The 14,674-nt window shown below is 40.9% G+C and overlaps 2 protein-coding genes across 7 annotated transcripts in view; one reads left to right on the top strand and one right to left on the bottom strand.

Moving 5' to 3' along the window:
• The window catches only part of RABGAP1 (RAB GTPase activating protein 1), a 78,588-nt gene extending 71,075 nt beyond the window's left edge, over positions 1 to 7,513 (bottom strand). The window contains exons 1-2 of one of the 4 annotated variants that reach the window (XM_062590630.1): positions 7,380 to 7,513; positions 814 to 1,015 (exon numbers count right to left, since the gene is read on the bottom strand). In XM_062590630.1, coding sequence (XP_062446614.1) covers positions 814 to 963 — 150 coding nt within the window. In that variant the 5' untranslated portion in view covers positions 964 to 1,015; positions 7,380 to 7,513. Of the gene's footprint in view, positions 1 to 813; positions 1,016 to 6,874; positions 6,890 to 6,964; positions 7,124 to 7,379 lie in introns of those variants that run through there. The other 3 variants (XM_062590627.1, XM_062590628.1, XM_062590629.1) reach the window with 3 other exon arrangements.
• A 185-nt stretch (positions 7,514 to 7,698) lies between these two features.
• On the top strand, positions 7,699 to 11,449 carry ZBTB26 (zinc finger and BTB domain containing 26). 3 transcript variants are annotated; one of them, XM_062591174.1, is made up of 2 exons: positions 7,699 to 7,744; positions 9,922 to 11,449. In XM_062591174.1, the coding sequence occupies exon 2, from the start codon at positions 9,932 to 9,934 to the stop codon at positions 11,249 to 11,251; it is 1,320 nt and encodes a 439-aa protein (XP_062447158.1). In that variant the 5' UTR covers positions 7,699 to 7,744; positions 9,922 to 9,931; the 3' UTR covers positions 11,252 to 11,449. The 3 variants fall into 3 exon arrangements, with proteins under 3 accessions (XP_062447158.1, XP_062447156.1, XP_062447157.1); XM_062591172.1 differs by having other exon boundaries at positions 7,729 to 7,789; XM_062591173.1 differs by lacking the exon at positions 7,699 to 7,744 and adding an exon at positions 8,216 to 8,323.
• The last annotated feature ends 3,225 nt before the right edge of the window (positions 11,450 to 14,674 follow it).

The following is a 14,674-nucleotide window of genomic DNA, read 5'->3' as shown; positions in this document are numbered from 1 at the left end:
GAATACTCAGTCCAACAGACAGAATATATGATTTCTTATTATCTGTAAAGATGTGATTTGACTGTAGATCTTAGCCTCTTGTGATGGTGGAGTATCTCATCCCATCTCCCACAAAGAACAAATTAACTTGAATCAGCTCTAGGAAAGATTCCATTTTCAACATATCAAAATGACAGAATTTGGAGTGACCACTGTACTTCTGTCATTTTGCTTAAAGACTGCTAAAATAGGAATCAGATGAAAGATTTTCTTTAAGTAGCCAAAAAAAAGTAACAAGGGTCTCTTTCCAGAATAGCACTATTGAAAGTGAAAAGATGACAACGGCCTTCCAATTCACACAGGCCTACTCACATAGGCTTGTATTCTCAGATCCATGCCAAGTTGTTAGTTATAATTATACTTCTACATTTCTTAAAGAGAACATTTCACATTGGGGAAAACTTTAATATATATTTGAATTAATGATACATTTGAGTCGAGCGTACGTTAATACTGCTTTCTACCTGAAAGCTGTGATGAAGTCACAGTTCCAAGTTTTGACCATCACGATCTGTTTCATCTAAGTGCTTAGCGAAGAATTCAGCAAGTGGTGTAGGGGACCCCACAGGCAGTGATGGAGAGAACTCTTATTCAAAACCTAATTATCACCTTTGACATCAGTAAAAGTAATGCAGAAACTACTGGCAAAATCGATTCTTGAATAAGTTCTCTCTTCTGTCAAGTTTTCCACAATAAAGAAGTTCCTCCTTAAGCTCCTTTATAGTTAGTTTGGTTTAGAAGAACAGAGAACAAACTCAAGTTATTGATTCTTACCTTCAGTCCTGTTTTTTCATCATCACTACCATTATTTGTAGATGGTGTTTCATCCCCTTGCCTGGAAACCAAGACAAAATCTTCACTGTTAAGAGTGGATACCGAGTCTGAAGAGACACTGATTTTTCCAACAGAAGCCTTGTCATCCATGACTTAAAAAGGAAGTTCGACTCATGAATGAGATTAAATATTTTACAAACTCCTGAAAAACAAAAATCATAAAAATACTTATATAAAACTTCATACTAGAAAGCTCAAACGTTTGTTTTCTGAAGTCTCCTGACTACTAAAAATAAATAAATTAAAAGCAACACATCTGACAGCATAACCATGTAACAGCTCTTCTGTCAGTGTCCACCCATGGTCCTGTTTCGATTTTGCTATGAAACACACCACTTCTAGAGCACTGGTTTCCACAGCTCACACATAGGAAGTCAATGAATCTTTTTCCAGTATTTCATGATTATGTCAGACACCATTCTACCCAGAGCAAGCCCTTGGAACAAATACTATGCCTGATATTAAAGGACTCATATTAGGACCAGCACTATAAAGTCAATTTAATTTCTCCAGACAACCTGTCTGCATCTATGTTCAAAATTTATTTTTGAAGTTAGCAGTGTACACGGATCACTATGCTGCTGTCACATTCTCTTCCCCCAACAATAATAGTTAAATCTAACTCTTGATATTTTGGGCTAAAGACGCTCTAAAACCTTAGGACACGCAGTATTTTATGAATCTATACTGAATCTTCTGTACTGTATAGAACAATAAAAGATTTCCAAGAAGCAGGAAGAACAGCGTAGGTTGGATCCGTACCGAGAATCAGAGCCAACAGACGATTTAAAAATGCTGCAACTGGCACTGAGACACATTTGATGAAAGGAACACAAGGTGAAGTTCAGCTGCACACCTTGAACTCTGCCGCAGCGATTCTCAGAATCCCTGGCTCCAAACAGAACGTCATGATAAAAACGGCTGATTAAACTTCTCCAAATCCCAACTTTACCCTTATCATGGTGGCTCAGGTCTTTACACGCTCCGAAGCATGACCAAGCCCAAATGCTTTTTCGGCCTCAAGTATGCCTCCAATTCAGCGCAGCTCCGTCCCAGCCTGGCTCCCAACAGAGCTGCCAAGCGATGAAGAAACCTGCCATATCCACAAGCACAGCTCATCACGCTCCCCTCCAAACCAAGGGCAATGTAGCTGAAAATAGCAACGCTTGTTTTTATTTCTGTCAATACCCTTCTCCCTCTCCACAACCACCAACAAAACTTGAAAAATCTGCCAGGATATCAACAATCTTCCCCCCTCTCCCACTCCCCAGATTATTTTTAAATCCGATTCTTGCCTGATCAAGTCGCTTTGTGGCCCTGAAAAATGTTCTCGCACAACTGAGGGAGGCAGCAGTATGCAAGAGGAAGAACAGACATGTGTCGTTCATGAATAAAAATATACTATTATTATTATTATCATTTTTAAAAGTATTTATGTTCAGACATCTCTTTCAAAAACACTAGAAAATCCATTAACTTTCAATGAGAATTAGTCATTGAGAAATTTATACATTTTGAAAAGTTTGCCCGCTATACGTCTATTCAGTATTATTTACTAATATGTTAAAGGTGGGACATCATTTTATTTTTTAAAGACAATTTTATTTGAAGAATTCACAATAAAACATTTCTGTAAAAGTTCCTTGTTATACCATCTACACAACACAGAGATCATCTAAAAATAACTAAATTGAAAAAATGAAATACAAAATAAAAATAAGCTTCAAACATTTAATAACCTTTTGGCTTTACTGTTTTCATTCAAACACTGCAAATTCGTATCTGCCACTCTAAGACAGCGTGAGTAGAAAAGCTGGCTTTGATCACAAGCACCTATAAAGGTCATGTAGGCAAGGATCAATTCAGCAATTTATTTTGGTATGCCACGTCTGGCTTGAAATGTTAATTTCATCTATTTCCAAAGTCTTTCAACCTGGCACCTTTCACAGCATTAACTCCAATTAAAGAAAAAAGTATGCTGTCTTGCATACTTTAAAAAAAAAAAAAAAAAAAAAAAAAGTACAGTGTAGTGTAAACAGACACTACACTCAGTCCTGGAACACAGCTGGCTTAGCCTAACCTCTACAGCAGTTTCATAATACAGAATTGCAACAGCAGAAGGTCCTGATTAGCCCAATTTTACCAGCCTTATATTGAGCAAAAGTCTTACTGAAATTACATGAGATAAAAAAAGCACTGGGAAGGGGACTAGTGTAGTGGACTACTGCAAGAAGGTTCTGTATACTAGTGATATATCAGCAGGCAAGGCACAATTACCCACCCACAATGGGATCAGCCACAAAATTCATCTAATTAATGCTCAAATAGTCAAGATACAAAAACATTGCCTAAAATATTGTCGTAACTTAACCAAAATTTCCACATTCCCATACTTTGCTTTGCAGGCATTTTACTTCCTCTACATTCTACTTTAGATCACTTTGGTATGTGCAGATTATCTCACTGATCATATTACTTAAATCATAAAACTCACAATGGCAGAATCCAAAACAAAGTCCATGAGCTTGTTAAAATAAGGCCAGTCAAGAAGGGCAGGCATCAAAGACTAGCAGAGCAATTAAACATGGCAGGCCTACGGCTCTTCTGGAAACAAGAAGCGCGAAAAAAACAACAGTGGTGGCAGTGCTCTTTAGCAATACTTGTAACTTGTCTAAAGAAACTTAAGCTTTCCGTACTCACAGTGTAGAGATTTACCAGTTAGGTGTAGATCTCAAGTTTCAATGTTTCTCAGGACAGTCAATGTCTCACTCCTCACAATGAAAGAGGCTTTAGTTTGAACTTTCAAATTCAGTGTAGTTTAGTTCTTGACATAAAACTACACCACAGTAATGCAGTATTTGCCTGAAGGTGTCTTTACGCCTCTGTGGCGGATGGAATGTCTAGGTAAAACGCGTACTAAGGGGCTAATGTCTCTTCTCACAAGAAAGACCACTGGAAAAAGCTGTAAAATGAGAAGAGCAATATGGCTGGGTTTATTTTAAATTCTAATTCTGAACACAATTCACCTTCACTCTATGCTTGCTGTTATTACACAAGGCCATAACATAAGGCTGAGAATCAAACTACCATTTTTAAATATTCTTGTTTATCTCTAAAGCAATCAAACAGCAGTAACATTTTACCTCACTCACTCTATTCAAGTTAACGTTCAAATGACCAGCAAAGACACCACTCACTATGGTAAAATCTCAAGACTCAGGAAGCAAATCTATCAAAGTTCAAGACTACTTCAACAGCTTTATAAAATACTTGTCTTTTTCCTCCTTCCTTACCTGCTCCCAAGTATTTGGCACCTGACTTGCAACTTGTGAGCAAGATTCTCCTCATAAGTACTGTCAGAATGAATTCAAAAGAGCTCAGAGCAAATAGTATATAAAAAGCAAACATTTTACACTACTGTAAAAAAACACTGGTACCTGAATGCTGTTTTGAGACACGGAACAACTCAAGCAAGGCACCAGTAACTACAGCTGGTTTCATTCCATTTCCAGAGGGCACCTGTTTTTCACGACTTAAAACATCCATAGCTACACATAAAGCCACAACGTGAGCAGAAAAATCAATACATTACTGCTGTGAACTTCTCTGATCATTTAAAACAAACGTTTTGTTGCAATCAAGAGTAGACGTAGCTCCCTTAGCCACAGAATTCAGAGAGGAACACAAGACAGAAATAGATACTACCAAAATATGCTACATTGTTATTTGCCACTAACCTTAAGTTTTTAGGTTTTCTGAGCAGGAAAGAGCATAAGCATGAGAACAGGTGTGCAAATTACAGAGCAAAGGTGACTTTTATCCTGTTCTTATCTTTCTCAGTTTCTACACTACAGCAGCATTTCCTGTAGCGATCCACAAAGTTATAGTATAGCTGATGAAGAACAGATCAGATACAGAAGAATGATAAAACAGTATCAGTGAAACTGTTTCTTGAATTATTGTATTCTCTAGTAACCTTGAAGAACAGCAGCAAAAAATCTTCACATACAAAATAAATTATATCTTCTGCCTCTTAAAATATAAGAACACTAAGTGTAACATTAAGTTTTCAAGGGGGGGAAAAAAAAGGGGGGGGGAACAGCATAAATCCAAGACACTGAGATGACTGACTCAAATGAAATTCATTCACTGTTTTTATTTTTCTGGCTGTATGTGTAACTTAACAATAATATTGAATACAGTTCAATTTAAATGAACTTCTGCTTTCCTAGTTTCATCATTATTATCTTGACATGTATGAATAAGTGGAATCTGTAGCAGAATTCAGAAGTTTTACAGTATGTTTTGCAAAGCTGTTTTATGACAAGTAAGCCAGCATTCTTTAGGATTCCCAGCTTTTTACATTCTTAAATCTTAGTGATTTTCCCCCCCTTCACAATTTAAATAGGGTGGATTTATTGTTTTATAGACATACAGTAAGTCTTGGAAAAAAATGTGGTAAATGCTACAGTAAGCTGCTGTAATTACAGGCAGTTGGCGCCAGGTGTTTTAGTCTGAGCACCTTAAGAAACCTGAGAGCAAAAATTGATGTCACATGGACAGACATGGAAAAGGAGCTGTGGTTTGGTTTTTTTACGAGCATATACACATAGCCTGCCTTTTATTGGAGCCTTGGGGAAAAAATACATAAGGAAGATCAATCACTAGCAACCTTTTTCTTCTCACATATCACATGATTAACCTGCATTATCATATGTTTGATCTTTACCCACCTCTCTTTCAAGGAAATAGCTACAATCTTTCCTTCTCCATGCAAAATACATTCTCAAAAGAAATAAGAAGTATTTTGCACTCTAAATGAAGAAAGCAAACTACTGGAATACTGCATATGAAAATAAAGATTTAGAATGACTAAAGAGAATAATTAAATAAAAAAGATAGCAACAACAGCACTAACTTTTCTGTTTATTTTAAAATACTCTGACAGCCACAGATGTTCCCACTAACCTCAACAGCCAGACGAAAACAGGGTATTTATTTGAAGATAATGCTGCCTCAAATTTCAAGCCCCTTATTCTTTTCTCAAGAGTGCAGATCTTGGGAAGCTGATTGTATTGCTATCTAATATACACAAATCCAGAAATCAGACAAGAGTTAAGTTAGTGCAATCTTTGTTAACAAACCTGAACAGACTTACAGTTATTGCCACAATAATTTTACTTTGAATCTTAATTTGAACTGTTCACTCAGAAGATAAAAGTTTAATTTTAGGCTCCTGTATCAAGCAAATTCCCCAACCTCAGAAAAATACTGCAGGTCCTGGGAAACAGCGGTTTATAAAAGAAATGCTGACGCTGCCTTAACTAGACCGTCACAAGAATGTCACTGGAACATATTAACCGTGAACGGCCTCTCTGCGCTTCCAGCATGTTACGCATCCCGCTGTGCGGGGGAGCCAGGACACGCAGGACAACACAGACTCTGGTGGACAGGACACCAGTTAAAGGAGCTGCAGCCAACAGCTGAAGAAACCCTGAAGATGATGCTGCGAACACTTCTGCAGCTCCCCTCTGCTTTCATTAGGGCTCAAACAGAAAACACACAGTTTTACTTACCAGGGAAATACAGCACTTTAAAAATATATCGCAAAATCTTAACACAGAAAAACTGAAAGAGGGAGAGCTACATTCGATACGTGCTACTAAAAGCTGTCTGTACTTGGCTTTGAAGAGCAAAAGGAAAGTCCTGTGCCAAGCTCCCTCTGCTAATTTGTTTACTGTGTACACAAGCGTAAGTTTGTTCATGTCCTCTGGCCTTTCCAGGATAAGCAGAAGCCTTCAAACAAACCTAGGGAGCCTCTGTAACGTGGAAGGCCATGCAGTTCAGTGTTTTCTATTAAAGCAGTCAAAACTCTCAGAAATTCCATCAAGTCAGTTTTAACAAAACCCCACAGGCAAAACAGGTTCAGGAACACACGCCAAGGGCGCAGACCAAGCGGTATTTACATAACGACAGAGCCGAACAAGCACTTGGTCTCCACCTTGCATCTGAGGAATAAACGCGACTTGTGCCTCTCCCCCAAACTTCTCCCGAGCGCCGCGCCGCCTTTTGCTCCTCTCTCCCCGAATACCTCGACGAGGCAGGGCCGCAGACGGACACCGAGCGCGCTGCTGCTGGCTCCCGCGTCCTCTCCCAGCCGACGCACGGGCTCAGGGCGCTCGGCAGAGCCCACTCCTTTCTACCCGATTTTCAGGCCGAAGGACCCGGGCGGCCCTTGCGTCCACCTGCCGGGGACAGGCCAGGCGGGAGAGACGCGCGTGCGGGCCGAGAGCGGGGAGAGGCGGGAGGGCGGCGGCGCGGCAAGGCGGGTCCGGGGGCCCCGGTGGGAGCGCGGCCCCGGCCCGGCCCAGCCCGGCCCGGCCCCGCCGCGGCGCTCCCGGCCCGGCCGCCGCGGCCCTCGCTGCCAGGCGGCGGCGGGAGGAGCGAGCCGAGGCCAGACGAGCCCCGCGGGCCCGAGCCGCCGCCGGCAGCGCGAGGGCACCTACCCGGCCGCCGCCGCCGCCGCCTCCCGGTGCCGGGCCCGGCCGCCGCCGCCGCCCCCACCACGTGACCCGAGCGGAGGGGAGGCGCCCCGGAGGCGCTTCCGGGGCGGGCGCGGGCGCGGGGAGCGCTTCCGCTGGCGGAACAATGCGGTTCCGAGTCGCCGTCGTCGGCTGCGGCGGCCGCCGTAGGTGCCGCGGGGGTGGCGGGGCACCCCGGAAGGGCATCGGCGGGGCGCGGCTTCCGCTTCCGGCGGCCGCCGCCTGCGCCGGGGGGCGGCGGGAGGCGCGGCGGGGGCGGCCGGCGGGCGGAGGCGGCGGCGGCGGCGGGGCGCGGCCGGCGGCTCACGGCGGCTCTCCTCCCTCTCTAGGTCGGTAGCCGGAGCGGCGGCGGGGGACGAGGCGCGGCGCTGCAGGTACCTGCCGCGCTCTTGCGCGGGAGCGGGGCGGTGCGGCCGCTCCGCGCGGCCCGCCCGGCGCCACGGCTCGGGGAGCTCCCCGCGCTCCCCCGCAGCGCTGCTTTCCCGATCCCGAGGAAATAGGTGCGCAGGGACCCGCTCAGCGCCGACGGCAGCCGCGGGAGCTTCGCGCTTCCAGCGGGAGGGCGGCGTGTGCGGAGAGCTCACGCTTGCCCGGGAGTTTGGCGTGATCTTTCACCCTTTCAAGGAGAAAAAAGGGGGGGAGAAAGAAAAAGAAGTTGGGGTTCCTCGGCTGGTTGGGTGTTCTGGGGTTCGGTAGTGTGCAGAGGCAGGTCACCTGTTTTCTGTTTCCAGTTTCTGGTGATGTGACTCTCATAATCTGCCCAAGGAGCGCTGAGGGGACGTGGTGGAGTAGTTGTGCCTCTCAGTAGCGTAAGACAGTGTTATTTTGGCACAGGCGCTTTAGCTGCATTTATACTGTAGTATCTCACGTAATACCGAATTACAAGTGGAAAAAAAGCATGCTCACAGGTAAACTGCCTTCATCAACTCCAAGGAAAAAAAATGAATAGTTTAATAAGGCCTGGAATTCGTTAAAGATATTTTGTAACGTTTTGTTGCTACAATTTAGGTTTGCTCAAGGCTGTTGCCTCACAAAATTAATCTTTTTACCCTAGGAATTGGACAAGTCAGGCAGCACTGTGTACAGGATAACTGTAGGAAACTTGTGGCTCTGCTTTCTGTAAATTCATACAGAATGATGCTACTCTCCGTTTCTGAACTTTCAGTGGTCCCTTGTTCATGGGTTTTTGAAATCCTCTTGTAGATCTAGAATGAATACTGGAAGCTATACATGATAGACTCAAATAGCAGGAGGTTTTTTGATTACTCTCAACATTCAATTCTCAGAATTATATCTGATCACCAAATTGAAACAACTCAGATTATCAGCAAATACTTTCAAAATCTTTGTCCTTGAGCCCTTTTTTATATATTCATTCACTTACATTAAGCATGAGTGTATTTCCTGTTGTGTACACTTAGCTAATATTTCATGCCCCAAGAGAGCAGTATTTGTTTTTATCTATAAACCTCATAGCTTCCTTCTGAGCTTTATGTGGTGTTTTTAATAGTTGTGAGGTATAAGTTTTACCTTTTTTTTTTCTTTTTTTAATCTCACCAATTTTTGGACCATTTAGTCTCCTGTGATTTCTTCACTTCCTGCAATCTCTGTTCTCTGGCAGGATTGCATGGACAGTGTTTCATCAAGAATCAGCGTAGCCTTATAAATTCTTAAAAGAACTGTTGAAAAACAAAAGATTCATATTTGTTTTATGGATGATTCACTGTTCTTCATTCCAACTACTGTCAAACAAGAACAAACTTCCTAAAGGAGTGATCTTTCAAAGAAAAAGATAAGAAACAGGTATTCAAGCAACAGAACCAAAGTTCCCCAGGTATTCGATGCAGAGGGCCGAGAAGGGATAATTTGTGTAACAAGGGGCCATATGGAAGTTTGTTTTTGATGTAATTAAAAAAAAAAAAAAAAGTGGAAGGCAATGTAAATGAGTTAAATCCAGTGTTGCAGATATATGAAAGCTTGTCTAGTCCTTTCTGCTATAAAGGACGATTTAGTTGTAATTATAGTTACTTCTGTTGAGACATATTAAATTCATTTTATGAAAGCTATATAGACATTAAAGTATATCAAGAGCCAAAAGCTAAAGGAACTTCATTGTATTTGGTAAAGAAAATCTTTGAGAAGTTTCAATGTGGAAGCAAGACTTAGGGCTGCTAAGAAATATTTCCATGGTTTCATTTTAAATTCCAGACAAGTATTGTGGAAGCTTCTTGCTCTTTAATATATTAATTTAAGAGAATTCGTATCATGTGACTTCTACTTCATGTTCAAACTACATCAAATTCAGAAAAAAGGTACTGCACAGTGAAGAGTAAGCTTGATTTCCTGAATTGAACCTTCCTATGTATTTGAGTATTTTAACTAGGATGAAACATAACCTCAGATTAAACACAGTTCATATCATTGCTTTAGGCCCTGACAGCTTCCAGATTAAAAAAAAATAAAAAATTCTCATTTGTTTTTTTTTTTCCTTGCTGCTTTTTCTTAGGTGTGCCAAAATGTCAGAAAGATCAGATATTCTTCACTTCAAATTTGACAATTATGGGGATTCAATGTTACAGAAAATGAACAAACTAAGGGAAGAAAACAAATTTTGTGATGTTGTGGTCCATATAGATGACATTGAAGTTCATGGGCATAAAATTGTATTTGCTGCTGGCTCTCCCTTCTTAAGAGATCAGTTCTTATTAAATGACACTAGAGAGGTAAAAATCTCCATACTACAAAGTTCAGAAGTGGGGAGGCAGTTGCTTTTATCCTGTTACAGTGGCATTCTGGAGTTTCCTGAAATGGAACTGGTAAACTACTTGACTGCTGCAAGCTTTCTGCAGATGAGCCATATTGTTGAACGGTGTACGCAGGCACTCTGGAAGTTTATAAAACCGAAGCAGCCTTTGGAGAGCAAGGAGGAGAGTGAACAGCAGAGTGACTCTTCTGAGTTGAAGGAACATCAAGGAGATGAAGACTCTCTGCAACAAGATTCACCTTGTATTCAGCCTTCAGAAGACAGTATGGATATGGAAGACAGCGATATTCAGATCATCAAGGTGGAGTCTATTGGGGAGGTAACAGAAGTTAGGAATAAGAAGGATCAGAACCAGTTTATTTCTTCTGAACAAACTGCATTGCATTCATCAGAGCCTCAACACTTTCTAATCAACTCCACTGTTGAAAACAGAGCAAGCGAAATAGAGCAAAACCACCTCCATAACTACGCCCTTTCATACGCTGGCAGTGATAACATCATCCTGGCCTCCAAAGATATGTTTGGGCCTAACAACCGAGGTATAGACAAAGGTCTCCAATGGCACCATCAGTGTCCAAAGTGCACAAGAGTATTTCGGCATCTGGAAAACTATGCTAATCATTTAAAAATGCATAAACTATTTATGTGTCTTCTCTGTGGCAAGACATTCACTCAGAAGGGCAATCTCCACCGGCATATGAGAGTACATGCAGGCATCAAACCTTTCCAATGTAAGATCTGTGGGAAAACATTCTCTCAGAAATGTTCCTTACAGGACCATCTCAACCTGCACAGTGGGGACAAGCCCCATAAATGTAACTACTGTGACATGGTTTTTGCGCATAAACCTGTTCTGAGGAAACATCTTAAACAGCTGCATGGTAAAAATAGCTTTGACAATGCCAATGAAAGAAACATTCAAGATATAACAGTGGACTTTGATTCATTCACATGTAGCACTGCTACAGACAGTAAGGTCTGTCAGCAAGCTGATGCAAGCCAGGTACTGGATGCAGGGAAGCTGCCTCAGGCTGTGCTGAGTTTAAGAAACGATAGTACCTGCGTCAACTAAGCGATTATAAAAAGCCCTTTGTAGGGATCATGAATGAGAGGAGCAAACAGTTCGTTTGGGCTCTTACCTAAACTAGCGGTATGCCCTGAAAGGCTACTTATGGATGGAGGGTTGGATTGCAAAACCTGGCAGGTCTTCAGCCATCGTTCATAGTCTTACTTGATACCTTCTGTGAATAACAATCTTCCTTCAGGTTTCTGTCTGTGTCTCTACTGTGGATTATGGAGTTAATTGCTTCATTTCTCTCTGATTAGGAGACTCAAGACTAACACCTTTTGAAAGACTGTTGCTGTGGGCTGCAAGTAAACCATCTGCTGTACAGTTAGAGGCCTCTCTGTGTCTGGGCAGATGGAGGAAAGAGCAAAGAGGACAAGTCTGTGAGATTACCCAGTTATTTTTTTTTTTCTAAGCACTGGATAACTGAAAGCACTCCATATAGTTAAATGCTAATTTGTTTCAAACTTACTTGTTAAAAGTTACCTTTCTCTGATCTTACCCCTAGATCCCTACAGTTAAAATGAAGTATTTTTGTGTCACTTTTTTTGCCCTTTCTAAAATCTTCTGTTGTCACTGAACACTATCTTAAAAGCTCTCAGGGTTTTTAACCTAGATATGCATTATAAAAACATAAAGCCCTGAATGCTTTGGCAAGGTTAGTCGATCATTGCATAGAACTGTTTGAAATGAGAATAAGCTGCAGCTCTGGAATGCATGACGCTGGCTGCCTAGAGTCCAGATATGACCCATTTCTTATGCTGTCATATCTAGGATTATTATAGGGCACTTACCACTGTATGTACTGAGACAAGCTAAAAACTTTAAAACTAAAAATTACTGTTTATTTTCCACAAATTTTGCTTCATATAAGCAAACAACAATTATTACTTTCATAATCAGTTTTAGAGCAAAGCTGGAGCGGAAAAATACTGCTTTTTGACACTGTGAAAGGAATCTGTTTTAAAAGCTGCAAGATATAACTCCATGCTTTTTTTGGTTTTTTTTCCCCCCTCAGATCTTGTGTATCTGTCCTTGATACCTAATAAGGGCCACATATCAGTAAACTTGGAAAACAAACAAACAAAAATACCTGCCGTAAGAACATTAACATAGAGATTTTTGATTTCTTGGATGTTTCAAAGATTTTTTTTTTTAAGTGACCTACAGAATTCGTGACCATTAATGTTTTACAAAGCCTAGGATGAGGTAAAGGTAGCACAATTTCTATAGATTAATATATCTGCTATTGACTGTACTCAGCAATACCTCTTATATACCGCCTTAAACATCAAATGTAGCGGGAATGGCATGGTAGTTGGGATTCTGGGATTATACTGTATTACTTCTCAAAAGTGCCGTGGAATTATCCGCATCCCAATCAGGCTGAAGGAAACTTAATTTCACATCTGAAGAACACCATTCCCAGTAAAACAGGACTCTTATTATATTGAAGTGTAGCATAGACTAATAATCAAATGGCTAATCCTCAGTAGAGAATTGCTGTTCATATTTGGAATAAGTACCTCTTCCAATGCAGCTTTTTTCCACAAGGTTTGCCATGAGGCTGAGATTATGCTTCCTACTAAATGTAGTACTGTTTGTGTGTTTGAAGGGGGGGCAGGGAGGGAGGGAGGGAGGGAGGGAAGGGATAAGGCTGCTATTGTACGGTTAAAAATGCTAAACAGGTATGACCAAAGGTGTGTTAGAGCAAAAAAATGTTTTGTATGTACTTATCAAAAGTTGGTCTTGATCTTCAGATATGTGTATATAGAAACCACAAGTTCCTTATTGCAGACATTACACTGATGGACTGTAAAAAGTGTTAATCTTGCAAAACATTTTCAGAAATCCATATACCCTCAAGTAGAAAAATCAAGGTGATTCTGTGAATCAGTTTTCACAATTGAGTTTTATACTACTGTACTTGACTGTTACATGGACTGTTAGATGGATAGCTATGAAGTAAGCAATGGAAACGGAGTCAGGGCATTACACCTTTCAAGTTGTAGCAAATATACTTAGGTCTAAAAATCTAACTATTTGGATTTTTTTTTTTAATTATTATTCAGGTTCCTGGGGCAGAAAATAAGTTTGCAAGGGAAGAAAAACTGTTTTTCTTCTTAAGTAGTCTGCTTTCAGAATCATTTTGTGTTAAATAAGGCCATGGTAATTACATCTGAGGCTTGCATTCTGACTTCAGGCAGAATCTTCTGTGTAGTTCAAACATTTTGATAATATATTATTCATTATATGGAAACATGTTATAGCTCTAATGTCAAAAAGAAGATAGATGTGGAGAATAAGAGCTTGCAGAGCCAGGTCGACATGCTGTAAGGGCCTTGTGAACACTTTAACTGTATTTCAGTATGGACATGATAAAGAAAATGGTCTTCTGCCAGGGAAAGGAATAAAACTGTACAAATGCTAGGAAAAGGGGCAACAAAATGGACAGTATTGAGAGTTTTATCTATCTGGGAAGTTCGTCCTGGAATTACGAAGCTGCAAAGAGAATACAGCATAATGAAGTAGCCAAGGGTGAATTGAAGCTGATGTGAAGAGACAAGGGGTTCTTCTACGAAACAAAGAAAGACAAAACAAAAAAGGGTTTGGTCAAGATATGTAGGTTTAGAATCCACTTGGTGCTGTGGTGATGTCAGCTTTTGAGAAGGCTGAGATTGCTGGCCTTTCAGATAAAAGGTGGATTGTAATCATTTGGTGAGACTGTGGCAGAAATACATAGGAAAAGGGAGAAATGCGGAAGACTGCTTCTTCAATGACAATGGATGTATCTGTTGGATGAAGAGTGACTTCTTACTGATGTCTGTGCTTTTGGCCTGGCAAAACGTTGAAGAGCAAAAGATTTACGCAGAAGATGGCTACATGACTCCAGAAGCATTGGAGGTCTAAGATGGCAGTATGTTGATGGCACAATACAAAGTACACTGGTGGTAGGGTTTATATAAAATCTGCCCCTTTATGGGGCAACAAGTAAAGAATATAGAAGAGGTGTTAGGAAAAAAAACATCTGGCTAATACCTCTTGTCTGAATTACAGATTACAATGGAGTGAAGATTATTATAAATCGAATATTCAGAGGCAGCTGGATTATAGAATAAGGTGAACTTAATTGTCCACGTATGTAAAATTCTGTCTTCATTGCAGCATTCTGATTAGTGAAAGACTAGATCCATTGGTCGTTGCTACTGATGCTACATACTCAGATGAGGACTATGGCAGTTATCATACTCTGTGTGTTGGTGTGTAGAATACTATTTGCTGGTAAGTGGATAGTCTCACAGTTTAATGTGCTGTAAAACTTCCTGCATATCCTAAAAATAGCTGAAGTCTATTACAAAAATAACTCCTTGGATATATTTTAGTTTTTTTTATTACTTTGGCATTCTATTTATTTATTTGATATAGGAG

This window comes from Rhea pennata, chromosome 18 (genome assembly GCF_028389875.1).
Source record: "Rhea pennata isolate bPtePen1 chromosome 18, bPtePen1.pri, whole genome shotgun sequence".
NCBI classification, from domain to species: domain Eukaryota; kingdom Metazoa; phylum Chordata; class Aves; order Rheiformes; family Rheidae; genus Rhea; species Rhea pennata.
The sequence above is the reverse complement of the archived record's forward strand: the minus strand, read 5'-3'. Positions and strand labels throughout refer to the sequence as shown.

Bases quoted from the DNA above. Each gene is read 5' to 3' on its own strand.
- ZBTB26 (XM_062591174.1), top strand. From the start codon at position 9,932: ATGTCAGAAAGATCAGATATTCTTCACTTCAAATTTGACAATTATGGG.